This window comes from Ruditapes philippinarum, unplaced genomic scaffold (assembly GCF_026571515.1).
Source record: "Ruditapes philippinarum isolate M1 unplaced genomic scaffold, ASM2657151v2 ctg12136_1_1_1_1, whole genome shotgun sequence".
In the NCBI taxonomy this organism is placed as follows: Eukaryota; Metazoa; Mollusca; class Bivalvia; order Venerida; family Veneridae; genus Ruditapes; species Ruditapes philippinarum.
This window is the reverse complement of record NW_026860327.1, coordinates 1-26,466: the sequence shown is the minus strand read 5'-3', so window position 1 is coordinate 26,466 and position 26,466 is coordinate 1. Positions and strand designations below refer to the sequence as shown.

Below are 26,466 nucleotides of genomic sequence, written 5' to 3'. Positions count from 1 at the left end.
TAGTAACCTCAAAAATCAATAGGGGTCATCTACTAATCATGACTAACCTCCATGCCAAATATGAAGACTAAGGGTCAAAGGGGAATCTTAAGTTATTGGGCGGACAAGAAAAACCCGACGGACAGCCGGATGGCCGGACAGACGGACAAGCTGATTCCAGTATACCCCCCTTACAACTTGTATAAAAACATTCAAGATCCAAGTTATATTTTTACTTGTTATGTGAGGTTTAACACTGATTTTGCAGTATTTTATCACCATATTGCTACTGCCTTACTAAAGCATTAAGGGCTGTTTCTGCATATGTTGACCACTTTTTTGGTAATTTTCTTGGATTGCAATAAGCTAAATTGCTGTTTTGTTTTACCTCACGATATTTTACTTTTTCCAAAATTTGCCATGAAAATTAACATGAATCTGGAGGCATGCTGCCTTAACACAATTCAGAACTGCAGAGGTGTGCAATCTGGCCTAAAATCTTAAAATTTGGCAAAAATCAGCACTTTATTACTGCCTCTAGGGCATAAATGTGTTGATTTTAAAAAAGATTTACTTTCAATAGGGTTTCTGAAAGTCCTTTTGAAACATTGGCAACTTTATCAAAGAAAACAAATAAACAAAATTAGTTTAACAATATAACACAACATAAAGCCTTTTATGATTAAACTTTAAAGCAAAAACGATGGTGAATGAATTTTTCCATAATTGCATCATACTTCAATCTAACACTGTTACACACAATTGCATTTCCTTAATCTTCAAAAGCTTCAAAAACCCTATCTTGTTACTACACACCACACACAGTATCAGTTTTGGCTCAAAACTAAAAAAATATCATAGCCCATGAAATTTAATTATTTCGCTTTCTATTTGCCACACACATTATTCAAATTCCTCATATTTTTTACATTGTAAAGGTTTGTACAAATGACAGATGAATTGAAAAAGAGCTTAATCTTTAATCAAGGAAAAATGGTAAAAGAACTTGATTTTGTATTTTCTCATTTTAATTGGTGGGTTATTGAATCTTTTCAAAAACTTTTCAGTTTTGCTAAAAGGTGCAAGGGCTTGCATTTACCACTTCTGTCCATAACTAGGCTAAATCAAACTGAGCATGCCAACATTTTTGTAATAACTGCTGTTTTGAATGTTCTTTATGCTTTTTTTGGTTTATTTTTTTCCCCTATTTATAAATTTTGAATGCAAACCTTACTGGATTGGCATATAAATAATCAGAATCAAACCTTTTCTTAGATTCTGAATTGAACATTTCCATGTAAAGTTTATAGAAATTGAACTTTTAGAATTTAACTTTTCTAAGAAAGTTGAACAATACGTAATGTGTTTTAAACATGAAAAATTTTAAATTACAAGTTTTTCTGAACTGATTTACACATCAAAAAGTTTAAACCATACCAGAATTGAACCCTTACCTTTTATATTTCTGGTTTTAACCAGAACTGGTACAGCCTAAAAATCAGCTGGCCATCTATGGGAAGGGGGCGGAGCTACATCACAGTGCCATATCACAATCATCTGAAAAACACACAAGATGATTGATCATTTCATTTTTCTTCCTTCAACTTTAACTTTATCCTGCTAAAACCCAAACTGTTAAACCTTTGCCACAAATATAGAGCCTTCACTTCTGTACAGTCTGGCCTGGCTCTATACTATTAGTTTATAATTTATACTAATTTATTTAAGTTGTTTTGTGTTGAAAGCTAAAAAGTTTCTTGAAATACTTTTGAATCTGTTAACTGGAAACAAAAATGAGTGTAAAGTTTTCTTCTTGCTCACAGAAACAACTGCTTGCCCCTGACAGGGTTTGAACTCACATGACCAGCAATCCTTAGATTAATAGTCTGGCACATTAAACCACTCAGCCATGCTGCCACCCTCTATACTCTGGTCTGACATAAGTTAAAATTTTCATCTTGATATTTCCTCACTATTACCAACATTCTGACATCATACAGTAAAGACTAGTAATCAATACATAAAGACTGGTATACATGCAAATCGTTTTATTCCACTTAATTTTCATATACATGTGTATATACAGCAATTCATTGAGCAATCAAAAACATCCTTCTGCTGTAAGAATTTCACCTTAATTACCACTGGAATTTTCATTGCTTTCATGGGAGACTGGTGATTTTAGATCTTTGGTGCTTTTTTCAGCGATTGAAGTTAATTTTACTGTCTTTTGATTCAATAAATGTTAGCAATTAATGTAACTCGTTTCATCTTCCAGGGTAAAGATTTATCATAAAATCTTAATCCTGTACAGCTAAAATTAAATCAGCTTTTACATGAGAGTTCTATTTACTCCCCATTAACCATTTAACTATCTAGAAAATATTAAGGAATGGCCTACTAGATGGTAGCACATTCAAAATATCTCACTGTACATTTTGATAGCAAAAAAAACAAATGCATGTTAAAGAATACACATATACTGTAATTCATATTCATTTTCTGCACATAACACTTTATTTCTGATATTTAGAAAAATCTATTTTTGTTATTTAACCATTTAAGGCACATTTTTGTCTCAGAAACAAATATTTGTTTGAGTTTTATGTTTAAACAATGACTTAGAGCCTGTTACATAGTTATTACTTGCAGTGCTACATGTGAAATTATTTATCATAAAAAGAAAAATAAAATATAAAAGTAGTATTCTGACTTCCATACAAAATAAACTAAATCACTGTAACTTTACTAATTGCCAAAAAAGCAACAGAAGCAACAATAATCCTGCCCAAATGGCTAATGAGTTACTTTTTGAAATCTGCAATGGGACACCAAAAATATGAGAAATATATGAGAAAATATATAAATTAAAGCATTTCTTGTGCATAATGGGTCCTTTAACCTGCCGAGACTGAAAAAGTGACCAATTCCTTTGCCGCAAGAATAGAGCCCAGCCAACATGCACATCTGTGAAGTCTTACCAGGGTCTTATTACTGTTGCATGGCTAAATTTTCACCTTTATACATGTCTTCGGAAATTGACAATGGACAAGGTAATGACTCAAAAGTTATATAGTGGCAGACCATGATCAAGAATTGCATGTTGTGCCGCGGTGAACTTTGGTCATCGGTAAGCTTTTGGGTAGATTCTGTCACTGCCAGTTACAGATATAATTATGTTTAAATAAAAGCTTGATCATGGCACCTTACTGACAATTTAGAAAATTAAATTGGCCAAATTAATAATCGTTTCAGTTTTTGTTTTATATGGCATCTTTATATATACTGTATATATATTTTTACTTTTTGCTTATCCTCTTACATGATAAAACAAAACTTGCAAAAGAATAATTACCCTTGATGCCAAGTTTTTGATTAAATATTCATGCATCAAATGATTTTGGCCCTATAATGTTATTATAATCCATTGGAATTATGTAATTTCGTAAGACTCATCTGAACGGCAGAATATAGTTGATGAATTCTGATATTTGCAAGACAAAGTCTTAATTAATATTCAACAGGAGGCTAATGGGTTTTCTAAACAAACACTTGTAAACAAGAGCTGTCGGTAGGACAGCACGCTCGACTATTCTAAGTGCTTGATAGTAAAAGAGCCTTGATAATGTTAAATTTTTTAAGTTCACAAAGGGCTATTTTCTTTTTTATAAATTCATGTTATAGGACTTAGAGAGAGTCTAATTATACAGTATTGGCTTGACTATTTGGAAGTAATGTCACGAGGGTGTTTTATTGAGTATAATAATACTAATTACCTATGAATACATAAATTTTGACAGAAAAAGGTGCAAAGGCTTGTTATTAAGATGTTTTATCAAGTAAATAACTGCTTTATTATTATGAATGCATAAAATTGTCCAAAAAAAAGGCACAAACCCTTCAGTAGTTATTGAGATAACAGCTTACAAGCAAAACTTTACCATGAATTTCTAAGTTGAAAAAGGGGAGAAAAATCAGCCTAAATGCAAGATAGAATTATGGATCTTTGTCAGTGAGCTACAATTATGACCCTAAATGCATATGTGAAGTTTTAAATAAATATCTTTAATAGTTATTGAGATATGTAAAACTTGCGTGTAAACATTAACCAAGAGACTAAGTAGAAAAGGGGATATGAATCAGCCTTAATGCAAGATAGAGTTATGGAACTTGGTCAGTGACATACAATTATGACCCTCCAATTATGACCCTAAGTGCATGTGTAAAGTTTCAAGTAAATATCTTTGAAGACCTTTAACCAAAATCTCTAAGTTCTAAAGGGGCAAATAATTCTGCAAATATTGCAGGCAGAGTTATGCAATTTTGCAAACTGATGTACATTGTTACTATAAAAAAGTATTTTAAATTTCAATTGAATATCTTCAAGCAATAATTGAGATATTTACTTTAACAAAAAACTTTAACCAAAATTACTAAGTTAAAAAGGGGCAATAATTCTGTCAATATTGTAGGCAGAGTTATCCAACTTGTCAATTCTGATGTAGCTTATTACTATTAAATAAGTATTGTAAGTTTCAATTGAATATCTCAAGTAATAATTGAGATATTTGACTTTACAAAAAACTTTTAACCAAAATTTCTAAGTTAAAAAGGGGCATAATTTCTTTCTGTCAATATTTTAGGCAAGTTTTTCCAACCCTTTCAATCTATGTACCCTTTTTTACTATAAATAAGTATTTGTTAAATTTTAATTTAATATTCTAAGTAAAAATTGAGATATTGACCCTTTTCAAAAAATTTAAAACCAACCCAACCCCCGACGCGGACGCTTTACGCCGACCCCCCGACGCCGGGCGACCAAAGCCCCTCATATTCTTTAATAGCGACTAAAAAATTTAAACATAATATAATATTTTTTGAAATTTTTCCCGGGAAAAAAAAGTCTCACCCAAAGATCTTTTTAAAAAAAAAACAACCAACGCCAAATTTTAAAAGGTTTTCAACAAAAATTTGCCCAATTTGGGACTTAAAGGAATTTCAAAGAAAATTTTTATTATGGATATTTTGGGCCAGAGAAACAAAAAGAGGCAAAAATTTTAAGATTTGGGTTCAAAAAAAGATTTATATTTTTTAAGCATCTTGTGGTTCAAACACTGAAAGTTCATTGGTTTTATCTTATAAGGTCTGAAATTTCATGTTGTTTTAGTGATAATTAAAACAAGCCTGCTAATTAACAGTGATAACACATATAATTATATCACATACTGAAATGGACTATAATTAAATTCCCACTGTACAATTTCATATATTAATTCAATATATTGATATATCGTTAATATTTTGCACAGGAACTTGAAATTCTATCAAATAACCAATATTAATGATAATATCCAAATATACCCCCTATATACTATAAATACTTTGTTTATTTATAGTATATAGGGGGTATATTTGGATATTATCATTAATATTGGTTATTTGATAGAATTTCAAGTTCCTGTGATATTTTGCTATACAAATATATCAATACATAATTTTCCATCAATGATTATCCCTCAACCCTCAATATAACTTAAAGTCTGTATTTTATTTTAAAAAAACGTATGTTTCTATATCATAATTTGGATATTATCAGAAAAGTTTGGCAGGATATCGATTTAACCAGCATAGTGTTACAAAACATAAACAAAGGTGACACCTTTTGGCTTCCATAGTATATACAAATAGGAATAAAACTATATGTTGCCACAAAAAAGTTGCAGTAAAATTTCCAGAATTTTGACATTGTAGAGTTGAAGGTCACATAGCTTTTGACATTGCCAAACAATACACTGATTCAATTTACATATGTCTTTCATAATCCCTTTGAAATCATGTTAATTTTAAGGCCAATTTAAAACTATCAATTTCTATTTTGGAGATAATAATTATAGAAAAGAAATTCACAGCAACAAAAGTGTTGCAATTTTCTTGCCAATGTAGTACAACAAAGATTTGAAGTTATAATCAAATGAAATCAACTCTTATTACTTCAATTAAAAATGCATTTTTATTTTTAGGAAAAGTGTTTTAAATTGGTTTGCCATGATTAAATGAAATCAATTGAACTTTTTTACACATTAAAAGCTGCATTTTCAAAATTCAAAGCGTTTTTTCACAGAAGAGTTAACAGTACAGTTGAACTTTTTCATTTCATACAATATACAGAGTACTTACAATTAGAAACACTTTATTTACTTCAAATGTATTGTAAATTTCAGTACATGTATAAAATTTACTGACTTAAGAATTAAGGGTCCTGTTTGATTGCACATATAAAATCTCCTATGAGCTTTTGTCTCCATGATTAATATTCTGTGGCAATAGCATTGATTTATGTTACAAGAACAAACCTCTCTAGTGGTCCAAATCAACTTTGTTATAAGACAATTTCCTTCCTGTGTAAGCTATGACCTCAAAGTAATAGACAATTTCATGCAATAATACTCTCAGATTATTCATTCAATTTTTTTGATAAGATAATCAAAAGTCAATTTGGAGAAAGATTTTTACAGTAACTTTGACAGTATCTTATGTCTCTCATAAAAATACATATTGTTTTATTATGGCTATGAGTCACTTAGATGTAGGAAGGGGTCTTTTTTAAATACTGTAGTAAACACAGTGTGTGCTCTTCTTATTTTCTTATGAAAAACTCGACATATTTTAATTATCATTGAAATGAACAAAAAAATATTGAATATAGTAAATGATACTGAATAAAATAAAACATATTAAATAAAGTAATTTACATCAAATTAAGTAAATGACACTGAATAAAGTACAGTTCTTAAATGATATTAAAGTAACCAATATTGAATAAAGTACACTGTATATGGTATTGAATAAAGTAACTGATATTGAATAAAGTAAATGATATTGAATAAAATAATATTGAACAAATAATATTTAATAAGTAAATAATATTGAATAAAGTAAATGATATTGAATAAAGTTAATGATATTGAATAAAGTAAATGATAGTGAATAAATAAAACAATATCAAATAAAGTGAAAATTTAACAATATTGAATAACCCAAAAAAGCTTCAAATAATTCACATCCCAGATGCCAGATATATTTGTCAGCCATCATTATACAGGCTACAGACAACTGATCCGTCTTTTATGATCCCTTATGACCTATAATCATGATCCCCCAGAACTCATCAATGTCTGGTAGCTGCTTGTTATTGCAGAAAAATATCATGGACCACCATATGGGGCATGGTTCAATTACTTAACATATCCCTCAATGAAGAAAAAAGAAAAAAATACTGAATTTTCTTTCTGAGAAATTTCTTTTGTCTTACATTTTCATTATCCAGAGTCATGTGTAAATGTTTAACAGATGGTAGAAAAGAAATTCCAGTAACATTTCTCAAAAGTTTACAGATTTTACAATTAAGCCTCAATGTCATAAACAGGAGAGTTGTGATGGCCCTTAATTGATCACCTGAGTCTAAATGCTTAAATCTAAATAAAGAGATTTTGACATTGTGACCTAGTTTAAACCCAAGGTTTAACCAAATTTATTCATGTAAAAGCAATAAATGATGCACAAATTTAGAAAAAAAAAGTTTGATAAACAGTAAAAAATTGTGACATAGGCTTTCCTTTGAATTTCATTACAAGACCTGCATTTTTGACCCAAAATTACCCATTTTGAGCCATTGAGAAAACATTTTGACAAAGTTTGATGAAGATCAAATAAGAACTAGAACTATCGCTGAATGCGATTCATACCCCCACCAATGTCCTTGACAGAAGACAACTTGGAAAGGTGGTTAAGGGAATAACTTAAGTGACACAAATACATAAAAAGAAATTATCTCTGGTGAAAAAAAGACATAATTGTACAGGTAATAGTAAAAATATCTATTATCAAATCATGTTCGAAACAGTTACAAATAACCTTTCATTTTCCCAATATACTAAACTTTTTATAAGTCAATTTTTGACCTTCAAGTGTGGCCTTGACCTTCAGCTGGCACAAGGGTAAGATGGGTTCTGCACATCGCCCAATTGGAGTGAACATTTGAGTAAAGTTTGAAGAAAATCCTTCCATTAGTATAGAATTTATAGAGCGGACACAACATATTGTCTAGTATTGATTGTATGTAAATTTAAAGACTTAAAAAGGGGCATAACTTTGTCAAAATCCAATACAGAGTTATGAACTTGACCTGCATATCGTAATTGTGACACCTCATATATCTTTAAGTTTCAAGCAAATACCTATGCTAGTTTCCGAAATATTCAAGAACATGTTTTAATCTAAGAAATTTTCTAAGTCAATTTTGACCTTCAAGTCTGACCTTGACCTTTAGCCTGCACAAAGGTGACATGGATTCTGCACATAACCTTGTTTAAGTGAACATTTGAGAAAAGTTTGAAGAAAATTCTTCCATTAGTATAGGACTTATAGAGCGGACACAACATATTGTCTAATATGTGATTGTATGTATATTTGAAGATTAAAAAGGGGCATAACTTTGTTAAAATGCAATACAGAGTTATGAAACTTGACCAGCATATCTTAATTGTGACACTTCGTTTATATTTTAAGTTTCAAGCAAATACCTTTCCTAGATTCAGAAATATTCAGATATATGTTAAAATTAAAGAACATTTTCTAAGTCAATTTTTGACCTTCAAGTGTGACCTTGACCTTAAGCCGGCAAAAGAGTGACATGGGTTCTGCACATAACCTTGTTGAGGTGAACATTTGAGCCAAGTTTGAAGAAAATCTTTCAATAAGTGTAGGACTTACAGAGCGGACACGACATACTGTGTAATATTTGATTGTTTGATATTTGACCTTCAATTGTGACCTTGACCTTGAGCTGACACATGGGCAACATGGGTTCTGCACATCCCATTGTTGAAATGAACATTTGAGCCAAGTTTGAAGAAAATCTTTCAATTAGTGTAGGACTTACAGAGCGGACACGACATATTGTGTAATATTTGATTGTTTGATATTTGACCTTCAATTGTGACCTTGACCTTAAAATGACACATGGGCAACATCAGTTCTGCACATCCCCTTGTTGAGGTGAACATTTTAGCCAAGTTTGAAGAAAATCTTTCAATTATTGTAGGACCTACAGAGCGGACACGACATACTGTCTAATATATGATTGTGTTTGATATTTGACCTTCAATTGTGACCTTGACCTTGAGCTGACACATGGGCAACATGGGTTCTGCACATCCCCTTGCTGAGGTGAACATTTGAGCCAAGTTTGAAGAAAATCCTTCAAGTGGTATAGGAGTTATAGAGCGGACACGAAAATGGAGACGGACGGACCGACCGACCGACCAACTGACCGACCGACCGACGCGACAAAGCGAATCCATTATAGCCCCCCCCACATTTTGTGGTGGGGGTATAATTATGGCTTAGACAGGTGAGCTCTGTTTTTCTAAAAATATTTATACCCTGATTATTTTAGATGATTTATGTGAATCAAAAAGTCGCCATATGAACCTATACTGTGTTGGTGCAACGTTAAACCAGACCAAAGAAAACAAATTATGCTAAGATAATAGGATCAATGTCATTTACCTTATGAGTGTAGGCGGATGTTGCTATGATCCTTATCAACCGGAACAAAGGTGACGATGAAAACATGACGGGCGACGTCGCATATATCACAGCAGTGAACTTCTCGCTCGGGGTGTGACCGAGCTGCGAGTAATAGAACGGGAAAGACTGTAAGGAATCAGAGAACTCTGGTAACAGGGCTGTGCTGCCGGGTAGGGAGTTCCACATAACCAACGACCTTGACATATGACGTTCTATACGGTCTTTGATGATCTGAAATGAAAACTAGACGTGTATTATATTGAACCAAAATTCACCATTAGAACATTCCTAGACTGATTAGACGTAGATCTTTATGAAATGCAGCTCCTATAAGATTCATGGTGACCAGAAATCATTTTTGTAAAACATTTTTCATTTTTATAGCATATTAAATAATGTGTTATTGACACTATAGCTTGATTTTCAGTCAATTTTCAATCTTTCACAAGTTCAAAGCTGCAGTAAATTCTCTTGCCTTCAACCTTATATAATCTTCAAAATTTAGTTTGAGAAAGGAAACTTTTCTTGAGTAGATTTTTACTATAATACAGCTTATTCAGGATACATGTCGAACAAAACTCTTTCGAGTTGTTCTTTGACATTTAGCAATTGGAATAAAAAAAAAAATTGGTTACCTAAAATTATGAACCCACACCCCGCCCACCAAAACAACAAACACTTAATAATGTTAGCAAGCAACTCCCTCAGACATTTAAAGCTGCACACCTCCAGATTTCCCAAAATATTTCAAGAAAATTATCCTTGAGGAAAATTTACTAAGATTTTAAGAAAAGTAAAAGTATTCAAGATTCTAGTAATAATTTACATGTTATGTGCAATTAATTAATGACTTATTGGGTAGTATTTATCATTTGCTAACATAGTAAGGGTTATTTTTGCATTTTTTTGGTCTCTTTCTTTACATTACCTGGATTGTAAGTGCTGTTTGCAATGTGTAAACTACTTTCTTTGGTTACTTCGCAATGTTTTACTTTTCAATACGTTTTCTAATTTTTCATAAACATTAGCATGAATCTGGAGGCATGCTGCTTTGAAGCCGGTCAAGAGTCTGTTTTTCTTTAAATGTTTAATAGTTTAAGAGTTTCCATTAATTTTCAGTAGCACATATAAGTTGGAAGATCTTTCAAGAGAAAAATGCCTTTCTTCTCCTGTCGTCAGTTTAACATCAATGTTACAGACTCTAATGGATCTTAAGACAACTTTTGTTAAAATGTCACTATTTGACCTACTTTTCATCTCTCAAATCATTTTTAGAAACACAAGGAGTGCCCCTGTCACATGCATGTTCCCCTGCATTACTTTAAAACTGATTTAATGAGTTTCAAAGAATTTTGAATGGCAGTGATTTATTTAAGACCTCTTAAATATTCCTGAAATTTTGTCAGGTTTAGGAATATTGTCAGCACCTATGAACACAAACATTCTTAAATTGTCCAAAACAAAAAAAACCAATTTCTGACCTTCAATATCGGTCAAGGTTAAATTTTTGGACAATGTTTATGTTAACATGAACTTGATTTTTTGTGATTACAACTTATTTTTTGGATTAAACTATGATTTTATATAATGACCTTCACCATTAAACACATGTCAAAAATTAATGAAGAGCTGAAGCCTTTACTTATAATCGATTCTTAACATTTTATGTACAGAACATTACTACTGTCAGCCTATAGGTCATTAAATATTATCATTGATGAATAGGAGTTCCTTCTGTTAACAATTGATATTCCGGTGTATAATTCTCACAGTTTTTACTTCGATGACAGAACATAATGTCAAAGAATAAGCCAGTTTCTTTTTATAGATGCAAAAAGCCAAGCACTGTAGGAACTGGTTCTACTTTTATTACTTATTTAGTAAAGAGCGGTCAAACTTCAAATGCCTGACAGCTGTCCTATATGTCCTCAAAATGAATACTCATGACCAGGCTACCTTGCTTTGTTAAATAAATCTCCCACATCTCCTGCAGCCTATCATCTCTGTAATAACCTAAACAGTCACTACTTCACAATTTCTTCATTATTGAGAAGTAATTGTTTCGGTACGACTTTAGTGCAACATGCTTGCTGCTATGAAACTGATGAAACTTAATGATTAATGCCGAGTCGGCAATTTTATTAATCCGATTATTTTGTATATCATTTGCATCTTAAATATAAACTAAACATGACCGTGCAAAAAGACAAAACTTTTCTAAGTAACAGCTGTTTTAGTTACATTCTGTACCTTGAAGTCGACTTGGTTTATCTAGTTACGATTATAAAATATGCTATCATAGATGATGAGTTCTTGTTTTTTCAGGTATCAGGTTAATTTTCTGCAGTTCAAAACTATCATGATGATTTAAGATGCACTTATTACTGCAGCAAAATCTTCCAGGAATGTAATGTTATCATAAACCTTAATTGGTGATTAAGTGGATACCAACAACAATTATATGCTGTCTTACTTTATTATCTCCCTGATGTAATAACTTATGTAATAAGTATAATTGGGCTAGACACATTAAGACATGAAATAACAGTCGAGATTTTAAACAGCTTATGGCAATTTGGTAATAAAACTGACTTTATATTACTGGGTGGGGTCTTCTAGTCAGTCACTGCCTTCCATATACTAAAACCGTCTTGTATTTGGGTGTTAAAAGTTTGAATCTCTTTGTAGTTTATCAATTTTTTATGTTAAGAATCTTTTCTGCTTGCCTATGTCATGTTATCGTTTCCACCCAGCTACCTGCATTAGCCAAAAATAGCATACATGGAGACCAAAAAGAGTTTAACTCCACCTATTTAATCAAATTTCTTAATTTTTAAGACACACAGACACTGTAAAGGTCATACAGTTTACCAGCTTTACTGGTGAACGAAGACCTTCATGCACAATTTCAGACATAAGCGAGCAATCAAGTACAACTTTCCCTCGCTGGATAGCTTCCTCACATGGACCTGAAAGAATTTGAGTCCCGATGGAGTGACCATCTGAGTTAAGCTGGAAAGTCAATGTATGACCTTATTAATTAACCTTAAGCTTGCTGGTGGCAACAGATTTCATGCCCATACTCATGCAACTTGTGGACACTAAGATCACATGGTCTGCACTGTTAACTTAATTCAGTCATAACATACTTAGAAAAAAAATCTCGAAAAATGATTCATGGTTTAGTCCAGATCATAATATGGACAGGTCCATTTAAAATATTCTGTGTGGTAAGGGTTAAATACTCCTATCTACTCTTGCAACAAACACGGCCCATTACACCACAAACCTCTGATTCCCATGTATTCATATGGTGACCAAATTTGTGAATTTCTCCCTGTTTCAGACACAGACTTGTAACTTTAATTACCAGGTTGTCCTATATCTAAAAATCCTTCAGCAATAAAATCATTTAATTAACCCAATTTTATTTAATTAGCCTACCACAATTCTTTCAGAAGAATCTATCTTATGTATAAGATAAGTTAAAGTTGCTGAAAACATCTAATCTAGAAAAAAATATAAATATTTCATCACCTATCTACATCTCTCAACACAATGTGAACATAAACCATTCTTTTTTTTCTGGACAGAATATTGCATCAATAATTAACTTGTTTTTCTTACAGTTTTGGCCCCCAATACATCTCATGAAAAGATATTAGCAAACATGTGTGTGTTTTTTTCTTTTCTTTTGCTTCATTGGCATATTTGTTGTTTTTGTTATTCTAAACACCTGTTGCACATTGGATTCCAGTCCCAGAAAAATACATGATAGAAGTAAAAGTTGGATGGAAATGAATTTTTAAGTCATATATCAATAGGCAGTTATTCTATCTATTGTGCATCCAGGTAATATATGCATGGACACTTTGTGATGGTAGTTCTATGAAAGTTTCATTGACAGTCCTTGAGAAATGCATGAGGCATTCAGCAGCCTGTCCCCCTGCTTTCTCACAATATAGTAACCCGAGTTTCACTTCTTTCGAAAACCAAGCAGCCAACAGTATTAGTGGTATGCCTGTGTTTCATTTAATGTTGGCCCACTAAGCTCAATAGGGAGAGCATTGGATATCATAAGTAGTCCAGGGGGCGCTCAGGTTCGATCCTCGGTTGAGGTGTAATTTCTCTGTGACTATTGATGTTGGACAATGAATCTAATCATCATTGGTGACTCTCGGTGCTGATTCATGTGGGATAAGTTAAAAAGTCCGTCTGAGAAATGGGTTAATTACTGTTAAGTAATCAGGAAAGCCAGTTTGGTGCATTAGCTATAGAGATATGACTAAAAACAATTGTGTTAAAATTGGCGTAAAAATTAGAAAAGCGAACAAACAAAACAGCATTTTACTCTTTGATATTCTAACTTTCAACGGTTAATTACAAATACTTCATCTAAAATTAGCTACATTATACAATGAAACTATCATTTACAATACCCTAATGATCAATATTTTTGTTTTCCAAGGATGATCATTCAAATGTTTCAGAGCATAAATATCATAGCTTTCAGATAATTAAATAAATATCTTGAAAAGAAATAACCAAGCCGAGCAAATAAAAAAAATTGTGAGACTGGATAGGGAATACAGTCGGATTTCATTCTTTTACCAATAATTCATAGTTCCTTTAAATCAAGTTAAGTAAATTTAGTTACCTATAATTACATCTTAAAGTGATTTATTCCCTTTATTATGTTAACCCTTACCACACTGTCTTTTTTCAAATTGGATTATTATCTCATTTTGAATTTATACATTGACCTACTGAATTTCTTATATGGACTTGTCCAGCTTCCAGTTTTGGAACTGTCTATGATCAATTTTTAGGGATATTAAGATGAATATTTATTTCATTTAAAGTAAGTCAGCCAACAGTATAGAGCCTGATCAGACTGCACTGATATAATAGTAGCATATTTGGATCAAGCAGCAATGCACAATAGAGCAGTCTTTTCAGCTATATAAAGTCTTGTCTGGAGATAAGGGGCCATGTAACTGTTAACAGAGCAAAAGAGAATATAAATAGATTTGATTCTGTAACAATAGAGTAAGGGGCTAATGGCCCTCTATTAACCCATTACGTTATATACACGCCTTTTAACGCCTTTTTCATCCCCCTTTTGTTGTCTCAAATGGTGAAAGAATGCCTTATTTAGGCCCCCAACACTTGTTTTTGTTTGAGAAATGTTGTTTGGACTTGTGAGAGGCTACAAATGACCCCAGATTGATCAAAAGGTAACGTGTAACCAACGCTGAAAAGCATTTGACTCTATCTCAATCCTTTGAGAAGTTGCAGCACTTTGAAATCAATTTTGATGGAAAAAATCAACGCAAAATAGTGATTTTTGGCAATTTTGAGATGTCCACTCGTTGCCATGGTAACAGAAAATTTAAGCCTGAGCATGTTGTTGCAAGGGCAATGGTCCAGTCAACATTTGTGCCAAGTTTGATTAGTGTTGAAGCAGTTTTTATAGTATTATAGAAATTTGAACTTGTAACGGGAGACTTTTCAATGAAAACAGCCATTTTTCACAAAATGCTCATGAAGTAATGGGTTAAACAAAAGAAAATAACAAAAGAAATTGCCCCTTATTCCATTTTGACTGAATGTCAGTATGGAAGGACAGGCTAGCCTAGCCAGGCTGTTTTATTTCTGAGACAGAGTTTGGTTTTAAGTTGCAAGTCACAAAAACACTGTAAAGGTCATAAGGGGATTTTCAGGCTTTACTGACCAGGAAATACCTTCAAGGCACAAAGGGGCACCTGTAGTAAAAACCACCATCTTTCTGTTAGCAAGCTGTATAAAAGCTCTCTCACATGACAAAATTCAGCAGTGCGTGCAAATGAGTAAAGAACAAAAATCTTAAGAACTCGGTCAGTGAGGCCCCCTCTCAAGCTATTAAGAAATTTTCATAATACCGATAAATCAAAAAAAAATTTCATTCCCTTACCAATTCAACAAAACATTTTGTAAAGCAAACATAATAAAAGCCATTTTCTCTCCAATTAAAAGTGATGTATACAATTATTTCTGGCACTTTAGTAAACTGTGCACCATTTAACTACTGCAATGTTACTTGTCTTTTCACAATAATTTGATAATTGTCTTGGAGGCAATTCCTCCGGGAGCTGCTAAGATTTCTCCTTACTTACATCATTAAAATAGGAAACATAGTCGGAGATAATATTTATTGAAATAAACTTCAATTTGCAAAATATGTTGAGTAAGCGATAAAGAATTGAGAAAGAATTTTAGACAATTTGTTACTTTTAAATGAGACTGAATTGATGTTTTTTTATTTGTTTTGCTTTTCCCTTCATTTTTTCAACTTCAGAAATTCAGAAAAAAAGTACATTAATTTTTTTTGTGCTTTTTGTGTTACGTCTCAATGGAGGCTACAATAAACAATCATCTGTATTTTATATATATATATATATTTTTTTTTTTTCAATAGTTAATTATATAGAACAGTATTAAATTAAAACAATTATAAAACTTAAACCTTGCTTCGGTCTTACCTCTAATGTTGATGTGACTATTTTTTCAACAGACGAGAAGTAAGCGTCCCATAAAAACTGTGTCTGCTGTCGCATGTTCAATATTTCGTCATTTGAGACAGATCTCACTACAGAGGGCACCTAAAATATATAAATAAAGGCATTTGAGACAGATCTCACTACAGAGGGCACCTGAAATATGTAAATAAAGGCATTTGAGACAGATCTCACAACAGAGGGCACCTGAAATATATAAATAAAGGCATTTGAGACAGATCTCACTTGTAACAGAGGGTACCTGAAATATATAAATAAAGGCATTTGAGACAGATCTCACTACAGAGGGCACCTGAAATATATAAATAAAGGCATTTGAGACAGATCTCACTTGTACAGAGGGTACCTGAAATATATAAATAAAGGCATTTGAGACAGATCTCACTACAGAGGGCACCTGAAATATATAAGAAAGGTATTTGAGATGGATCTCACTTCCTAGGGCACCTGAAATATATAAAAGGTATTTGAGACGGATCTCACTACTGAAATAAGAGGACAAAATTCTTTTCACATAAGATTTAATTGACAGTGCAAAGAAGAATATTAGAATTAGTGATGGCTGCATGCACTGAATTGTTGCAATGACAATTCCAAATACAAAGCCTTAAATTGATGTTTTGAAGTAAAAAAACAAAACAACATGTTTCAACCTCTTTGACCCTTACCTTTGACTCAAGTTCCATGAAAGGTACCATTTATTAAAGACAGCAAATATCTAAAAAATTTAGTCAATAATCAATTGTTATCATGCAATTTTTATTATTATTACATGCATACATATACAGCAACAGAATGCATATTTCTTTCATCACCTAAATCTACAACCAAACATTACACCCGTAGAATTGACATGTAGTTGTTTATAAATCATTTTCTTGAACATCACCTCTTGCAAACATTGTATCTGTTTTACATACATCATAAACAACATGCAAATAGCATCTGTCAGATCAATTCTACTGACTTGAGTAACAAAAAGTTACTTCATAGTTTAAACAAAAACCAAGAAACATTTCCTCTAGAATAGTTCCAAATATTTATCCTGTCTATGCTATTTAAAGAGAACAAAAATACAGCCTGGTCTAACATATATATTGGCATTCTTTGGAACAAAAACATCACTTAACATCAAACAAACTGTGTTTTTTTTCTCGACATGACATTAAAGTATCAATAACAGTAAAACACAAATTCTAACATATGTTACCAATCTTGTAAATTCTTGTCCAATAAAAACCTCTACCTATCAACACCTTCATAATCTCAACCCACATATAGCAACTCTGTTGACAGGAAATCTCAGTCTTTTATCTGAGGCATCAAACGTGAACCTATGTTGCTAACCTAAATAGGGACAGGACAGTAAAGGATTTGAAATTCTTACAGCAGCCGACAGTATAAAGAGTCTATTGAGCCTCTTCATCGGACTGGACAGATGTGCAGGCTGGCCTAGATGCATGACTCTATACTTGTGGCAAACACCAATCATTTTTGAGTTCATGATTTCAGCACTGTCCTTTTTTTATAGTAAAAGTTTTTATTGTAAAAGTTATATGGTGACTAATTTCAGCTTTATTTGTATTATTTCAGGGCATTAAATGGTGGAGGGAGACCTTAGGTGTCCTTCAGTACATTATTTCAGGCATGAGCAAGTAAAACTACCAACATTCTTTAAGCTAGCTGGATAGCTACAAAGAATTTAAAGTCTCTGGAAAACAATGAAATGAAAGAAGAACAAATAGGCAAAGATTACTCTTGAGATATACTGCAAGCTGGGAGAAACATGAACATGTACAAAATTAATAAAGAGTTTACATCTATATTTTATTGATTTCTACTTTCATGTAAAATTGTTCATCAAATTTTATTACTCAATCAGTGAAGTAACAAAATCAGCAGATACACTCTTCATATAGCTCCCCAGTGTGTTATACAATAATGGTATATTTGTTAATATCTCCGCATTTCTCTCATACATCAAAAGGTAGGGCTCCTAGACAGAAATCATAATTTTCGCAGGAAAAGTCAATACATTAATTGATTCCTGTTATTTTCTATTTGTTTATCGGTAAAAGGTATGAATTAATTCCACCTCAATTTGGGTCGATGCTATATTCTTCTGAGAGAATGCATTAATAACTTCTGCAAATGATTTTTAAAAAAAATGAAATAAATGCATAAAATATTATAGGCGAAAACTGAGTTTAAAGACTCAGAGGTGACGAAAGACAATATCTAAAGTACTCAAATCTCTCATGCCCCTTAGCACTTCAAGACCCTTTTGCTTAATTAAGCAGTTAATTCGAGTGTTAAATAATGTTAAATAATCACAGATGCCAACTAATGGGGAAAAAAAACATTGAACAAACTAAAGAATATTAAGGAACCATTGTCTTTTTAGTTACGTATATACATCAAACCAACAATAATAAATTTCTCTTCCATTACTTTTCATCAAGTCTTTCCAAATTACTTTTCTATGGCAGTATTTGTCATCATCATCAAAAACCTTCTCACTTACTAACAACCCTACAACAAAAGTAAAAAATCTACTTGAGAGCTCTTACACAATACAATTAGGCTTCTTAAAAAGAACAAAATGTTTTTGTAAATATCTTGAAATAATTACTTTGAGATTTTCTCTATAAAACATAACGGAACAAGAGAGCATGCAGATGTCCCGGCATCTGCAGGGCGATGTGAGTTAAGCAAAGGTTAATCTTAAGTTGTCTTTATATTACTGCTGTTCCTTTGATAGTCCCTATTGCTATATTGCCAAGTTTGTTTGTTTGTTTTTTGTTTGTTTTTTTTGAAGGCCTATTATGCCCCAGAAATCCAGTAGCACTATTTTGGTAACAAAGAGTAAAAACTAGAAATGTGTCCATAGGACATGGGTGTCCCCACCGCGCCACTGTTCTGTCAATCTTTTTACTAAGTCAAGGGAAATAACTCTACAAATACTGGATAAATCCACAAGCGAAACCCCAGGTGCAAATCTAAAATATGCTGAGCAACCTGCCCATAAGATTTAATAACTATGTCAAATCCTTTTTGAGAAACTTGCGACTTAAGTTGAAAATTGCAAAAATTTTCTAAGTGAAGGGCAATAACTCTAAAAATACTTAATAAATCCAGACGAAAATACCTGGTGCACAACTGCACATGCTGATCAATATTCCTGTAATTTAAGTTTCATGACTAGGTCAAATACTTTTTGAGTTACATGCGACACGTGTTGAAAATTGCCAAATTTTACTAACTCAAGGGCAATAACTCTGAAAATACTAAAAATATCCAAACGAAAATACCCAGGTGCACAACTACACATGCTGATCAACATTCCTGTAAAGTTTCATGACTCTAGGTCAAATACTTTTTGAGTTACGTGCGACACAAGTTGAAAATTGCAAAATTTTACTAAGTCAAGGGCAATAACTCACATGCTGATCAACATTCCTGTAAAGTTTCATGACTCTAGGTCAAATACTTTTTGAGTTAAATGCGACACAAGTTGAAAATTGCAAAATTTTACTAAATCAAGGGCAATAACTCTGAAAATACTAAAAATATCCAGATGAAAATACCCAGGTGCACAACTACACATGCTGATCAACATTCCTGTAAAGTTTCATGACTCTAGGTCAAATACTTTCTGAGTTATGTGCGACACAAGTTGAAAATTGCAAAATTTTACTAAGTCAAGGGCAATAACTCTGAAAATACTAAAAATATCCACATGAAAATACCCAGGTGCACAACTACACATGCTGATCAACATTCCTGTAAAGTTTCATGACTCTAGGTCAAATACTTTTTGAGTTACATGCGACACAAGTTGAAAATTGCAAAAGGGCAATAACTCTGAAAATACTAAAAATATCCAGATGAAAATACCCAGGTGCACAACTACACATGCTGATCAACATTCCTGTAAGGTTTCATGACTCTAGGTCAAATACTTTTTGAGTTACGTGTGACACAAAAGTGAACGGACGGACGGACAGACGGACGGACAGACGGACGGACAAGGGTAAATCTAAATGCCCGCCACTAACATGGGGGCACAAAAATACTTGTATCAAAATTCTAAAACCAAAAAGCTTAATAAAATTGAAGCAACGGAATGTTCATATTGTCCTCAGCATAGCACTATACTTATGGCAATTACATTGGCCCGTCAATTTAATGTCACACTAGGCATTATAAGAGTAACCTTACAGTAATTATTCTACTTCCGTACATTTTTACACCACCATTTTTTGTTAGGCCTGAAGGATGCTGTACCAAGATTAGTTGAGAATGGCTCATTCATAATAAAACAGACAATATAAAAAAGAAAGGAAGCAATTTCCCTGGTGGATGGTTAATTTCAAAATAAATCTTTTTCCAGAATAAATGTTTACATACAACAGACCTGCTTCAAATGTATTTTCTCCTTTTTTCACTGGAATTGCTAATGGTATTTTTGCATGGAATTTTGATGGAAACAGCTTCTGTGCCTAAAAAATTTCCACTGACGGCAGAATGAATTAAAAAGGTCTTCACCTGCACTAAAGTAAATAGGCGAAAACAATGTATATGTTCAGAATAACCATTAGTATTAACGGAATAAGTTCTTCTAAATTTAATAGGAGTTATTCAGTTATTGCACTTAAAGGTGACGAATTATGTAAAAAGTTCCTAAAGCTGGTCAAAATATATAAAAATTTACATTTTCCAATAGTCTCGAGAAGTCTCAATTATAACAATTTCATTTGTTTGTTTGTATGCCAATATTAACTCATTTTTAGTCGTAGCTCTGAGTCGGTCCAGACAGCCAATCCAGGATAACTTACCCGACCAATATTCAACATCTTGCTAAGAGACCTACTACCAATTGCATGATTTCTGAAGGTCAGTGGTGAGAGACAAATGACCACTTGACTCTATTCAATGTCCAAGGGATCAATTGTCATACAGAAATTTTGCCACATATCTGAGGATCAAATCCACCACCTCTGGATTATAAATCTAATGCTCTTCCTATTGTAAGTTAAGCGGGCAAACTATGACAATTTAAAGTTTCTTCGAAGTAGAAAAAAAGTTTCAAAAAAGCCAATAGAAGTGATTTTTCTCAAATGAGAAACCTTTAATTACAAAGTAAAATAATTATAGTCTTCTTTTTCTGAAAGTGTCAATTCCTATAATGCAAAGCTCCATGAGAAAACCTAACTTTTCTTCAAGACTTAATTCAGGGGAGACCATCTTTCTAGATAGTGAATCAAGAGTTAATTGCCCCTGAAATGAGTGGATTTTGAAAAGAAGCAGATGTTACTATAGGAAAACACTATGACACACAGTCTTATAATACAAATCACAGTCTTCCCTTTCATTTGATCAAATTAACTTTTAAATGAGCGTTTCTGTTTTTATGTCAGATAATGTGAGATTGTAATTTTTGTTAATTTGAAATCCCTTTGCTTAATATGAGATCCTTTGGCTTAATAAGATTTGATTACATCAGTCTACAAGATATTTATCTCAACATAAAATGCCTGATTTTGTTCTCTTGGACTAAATATAGAACATTTAGCAAGAATCTGTGACATTTTAAGAAGCTGTAATTAAGTAAGTCAAGCCAGCATCATTTCAGCATACCAGTATGTAGTCTATTTCAGTATAAATACCTGTTCTTTTTATAGTTTTATTCCTAGAAATGTGTTCCTGGTTTAAGGTAAATTTATTCCATTTTTTTACCCTTATTCCCTCTAAATATCTATTTTCAGGGATAATTTCAAAATAATATTATATGCATGACCTGATTAAATAGGGAACAGTATGTACCATGATCAGACGGCATGGAGATGCTGGCTGTTTCTGGTTTGCACTGGATGATTGGGTAGCACTAGACAGAGGGTTAAGAAAACAGTAGAGCTTCCTTATATAAAATAGAAATCAAATTCCATTTCACAAGGTAACTGAGTTGCATAATTTCTTGAAAATGATTACTTTCCCTGTTTATGATTTAAACCCAGGTGTGGTCTGTAACGTTTGCTATATCCTATCAGTAGCACTGATTACCACTGAGCCATACAGACTGCAATGTCTCAATCATCAATTAGTACTTAGTAATAGGTAGATTTAATCAAAATACTAAGGACCCTTTTTCGAGGGGAACCCAGTAGTCTTTGCTATATTTAAAAGTATGATTTTGTAGAGATCAGCGAAGGAGCAATTCCGAGTCTCCATTTCACTGTAATTTATTGTTTATACTAATGGCAGCAATCTGTAAAGAAGTTTGAGATCATTGTTCTCCAATTTTTTCAATCATTTGTTGAACACAGTAACATCAACACTGACAGATTGGCAGTGGGAAAACAAAGGTATGATAGACAACCTCTGACCTCAATGTCAATCAAAACCATTCAACCAACCAATTGCCTGCCAGGATGAAAAAAACTAATCTCATTTCTTCATTTCCTAAAAAAAAAAATCTGTTACCCTGTTAAATATCTTAAACAGACTTGTCTTGGCAAAATCTTTTAGTGTTTCTTTTGGAAAATTTCAAAATAAGTACATGTACTGAACTAATAGTGAACAGTTCACCAGACCATGATTAGAATTGGAACTGATCTTGGTCTTGGGCTGCACTGGTCAAAAGGGTATATTTTTTTTTTTGTCTAATATTAAATTGTTTTTCCAATAATTATTTCACTTGCAAGTATATGAAATTCTAATTCATTATGAATGTATGTGTCTGTATATACATGTCACGTCTATATTCTAGTGCAACATTGTGTATGGTTGGCAATTCAAATGATGAAAAACATGCAACCTGATGCATTTTATTCATTTCCAATATAATATTGCTGGCAATTGGAATATATTTGTAAACATTATATAACAGCAAAATTTATAGCTTAAATATTTTAAGAATGTACATTTATATGTTATATTTCCATGTTAACATGTTTTGTGAAATACTCCGGACCTCATCATGCACAGAATTCAAACTAATTAGTCATAATTATAATCAGTAAATGAAATCATAAGGATAAATCTTAACACTTAACATGCTAAATGTCTTAAATGGATTTGTCTGACGACCAGTTTTCAAATTGTTCATCATCGATTTTGGGGTGTCAAAATTTAAAATAAAAAAATTAAAGCTGTTCAGTCAACATCATTAGAGCCCTAGGTCAGACTGCACAGACACACTGGCCCTTGTTGACCCTTGTGGCAAAAGTTAATCACTTTCCATTCCAGCAAGGTTAGGTCCAACTGTTTGGCAAAACGCTGACCTGATCTTCCTAAATTTGTATAATGGACTTGTCCAGCATTGAATTTGGAACAGTCTATCCTAAGTTTGAGGGATTTTCTTTATTAAGCAGTACACAATCTGGTTAGACAGTAGAACACAGATGGCCTGACTCAAGCTATGATACTTTTGCAATAATTATAAGGTTTGTTCACTCTTTTTTTTCATAAGCACTTGAATTGAGATTAAATACATAAATTTAACAACTTTTTATATTAACTTACTTGCTTTGGTTTGTTCAATGAAAGATAATTAATTTATTTCTCCATTTATTTCTTGGCATGATTTTGCAATTATCAAATTTCTAAAATAAATTGCCTTGGTGATATATTGTGTGAACAATTTCAACCATTTGAAATTAATCTTCAGAATTAACGCGCTCTCTCAATCCAATCTTTTAAAGAATCATTAATACTTTTATAAATGCCTTGTAGTGCACCTGCACAATTAATTAAGCAGTAAGAAAATACTTCTGCATTCTTTTTTCTACAGTTTATATTAATTTGGCTTGGGTTGCAAAATGTATAAATTCCGCTTTTCAAGTATATTAGATTTTTGTTGTTTTTCTTTTCAAGTAAATTAGATTTTTGTTGTTTTATGTTTTTGTCAGCATGGATTTCATCATCTTAAGTCAGCACCTGTTTATTATGAGCACCGCTATGTACAATAAGCAGGGCAGTTTCTTTCTCTTTTTTCAAAAACAACCATGATTGTTATTTAGTCAATTAAACAATTCTCATTAATAGAATTGCTACTTAATTACCTAATATTTTGAGACTAACCAGGTTGGTATAGACAATTTATAACCTGAGAAACACAAGTTTATTACTTACAAATATAATACATGTATTTATACCTTTTAACATTTCAAGCTATTTAAAATATCTATGATTAATATCTAAGATATCTCAAGGTTTTAAGACTTAGAATCCCATGGTGGTGCTTTTAGTCTACAAGTTCATACCTGGATATATAAGTATAATACAGGTAATGATATAATATATATCTCATTCATTAGTTTATTTGATGCTTGCTTTTCACCCTGACCACCCTAAAGTTACAAAATGAACATACCTTGCTTGGAATTTGGTACAGTTCATTGTGTAAATGGGAGTATTCATAGCAAGATATTTAGAACCTGTTCAGACTGATAGCCTGCAAGTTATTATTGCAACTAGTATTCAAAGGTCAGAAAAATAAGAAACTTGGGGAACCTTATGGCACAAAATGGCTTTTTTTTTAAAGCTGAACCTGAAATTATGCTGAATTTCTTTAATATTCTTTTTCTGCTTTCATTTTTGAACTGTCTATAGTCAATTGATAGATCCCTACTCTGACCTTTCATTTGAATACCCCAAACTTGGACATGTGAAGTTTTGTTAACAAATATGTTTTGGTGAAATTTTTATTGTATACACTAATCCGATAATTAGAATTGGACAGGTCAGGGATCTATGCAATGTGAACATATCACTAGGAAAATTTAAGTAACACATACTTATAATATTATAAAGCCTTGTCAGGCAGCACATTACTGTTTGTATAACTGTAATGGTAAGGGCTAATCACTTCACTTTCCTTTCCTGCAGGGTAAAATGGTCATTATTTGGTTTGCACATTATTTACACAGGACATTTAAGACAATTGACTACAAATAAAGACTATTTTCCAGTTTTTTGTTCCGTTTATAATAATCATTCATTATCAGTTTATAATATTATCATTCATTAATAGTCTAACCTCTGCTTAATCACAATATCACCAGCCTTCATTAACATAATTCAAATAAATAAACATGCACAAAAATTAACTTCATGTCATTTTTTCAAGTCCTTTCCCTTTTTGTACTTTTGCTTTATATGCCTTAATAGTTCTTTGGGTTAAAAGGTCACTCATGTTTGAAGTTGATGTTATAAATGACTTCCTACACCTACCTACAGTAACTGTCATAAAGATTAAGCCAAATGCATTTAGCTGTTAATGTAAATTAATCATTTCTCAAACATATTGTCTAAAAAGACACTTTACAGGGGAAAAAAAGTGGAAACACCTTTAAATTCAAATCCACTGTGTACCAAATTTTCTAAACTGAGTATTTTTTTCCTGTGATTATTTATGCTAAACAACGAAGGTGATTACCAGTCCCACATGCCACCTGAAGTTATGATGTGGGCAATCATTAGTCTGAAGCAAAATTTGAACTCTATCACAATCATGTGAAAAATTAGCGATCTGAAGACAAATTCCAACACAACCCAATTTTTGATGTTATACTAGTAAAATCTGTATATCCCAAGCAGGGCTCGACAGATAAGCTTGACATATATCAAGATCGATGACAATATCTCATTCCTAGTGATCTTGACCTTGACCCTATGGCACCCAAAAGAAATCCCAAGCAAGGTCTGTACATAACCTTGCTATATACTAAGTTTGATCATACAACCAACTAACACACCCTGTAAACTTGGGGGGGGGGGGGGGGGTGAGTGAATTTGTTACGACTCAGAAACTAGCACTTTTATTAAATTGGCTTCTATAATTATTATACATGTATATTCTACAATTATTGCAGAAGTTATCCATCTTTCTAATAAAATCTTACATAAACAATCCTCAACATTGAAAGGAATTTTTTTTAAACTATATAAAGCCTGTAGGAATTCCACTCTGACAGTTCTAGGAAGTAATGTTTCGTACTTAATGTATCTAAAGCTTTGCAATCACAGATGAAACAAAATCTCGAAATTATTGCTTAAATGGACCTTTAACATGAATATTTCCATCAATTACAAAGTTACTAAATGAATTTTTTAAAGTTTTTTTTAAACTGTTCATTAAAAGTAGAAAAGGTAATAATGTTACTTTCCTCAGTTATACTTTTGTTGTTATTAAACAAGGGGTCATTAACTCTTTTCTTATTAGTTGTTCAGGTGTCTAGTTCCAGGAAGTGGAATCTAAATGGATTTATATTTGTTTCATATTATCAAGCTTTAGTACATGCCAAAAGGTTTGAAATTATGCCGGGATAGCGCCTCT

General features: G+C 32.3%; 1 protein-coding gene across 1 annotated transcript; it reads right to left on the bottom strand.

Annotated features, from left to right (window-relative positions):
- Window positions 1-1,435: 1,435 nt before the first annotated feature.
- On the bottom strand, window positions 1,436-16,334 carry LOC132759664 (exostosin-1c-like). Its single transcript, XM_060751475.1, has 3 exons — window positions 16,092-16,334; window positions 9,550-9,801; window positions 1,436-1,536 (listed from the first exon to the last, which is right to left on the bottom strand). The coding sequence occupies exons 1-3, from the start codon at window positions 16,164-16,166 to the stop codon at window positions 1,471-1,473; spliced, it is 393 nt and encodes a 130-aa protein (XP_060607458.1). The 5' UTR covers window positions 16,167-16,334; the 3' UTR covers window positions 1,436-1,470.
- Between the last annotated feature and the right edge of the window lie 10,132 nt (window positions 16,335-26,466).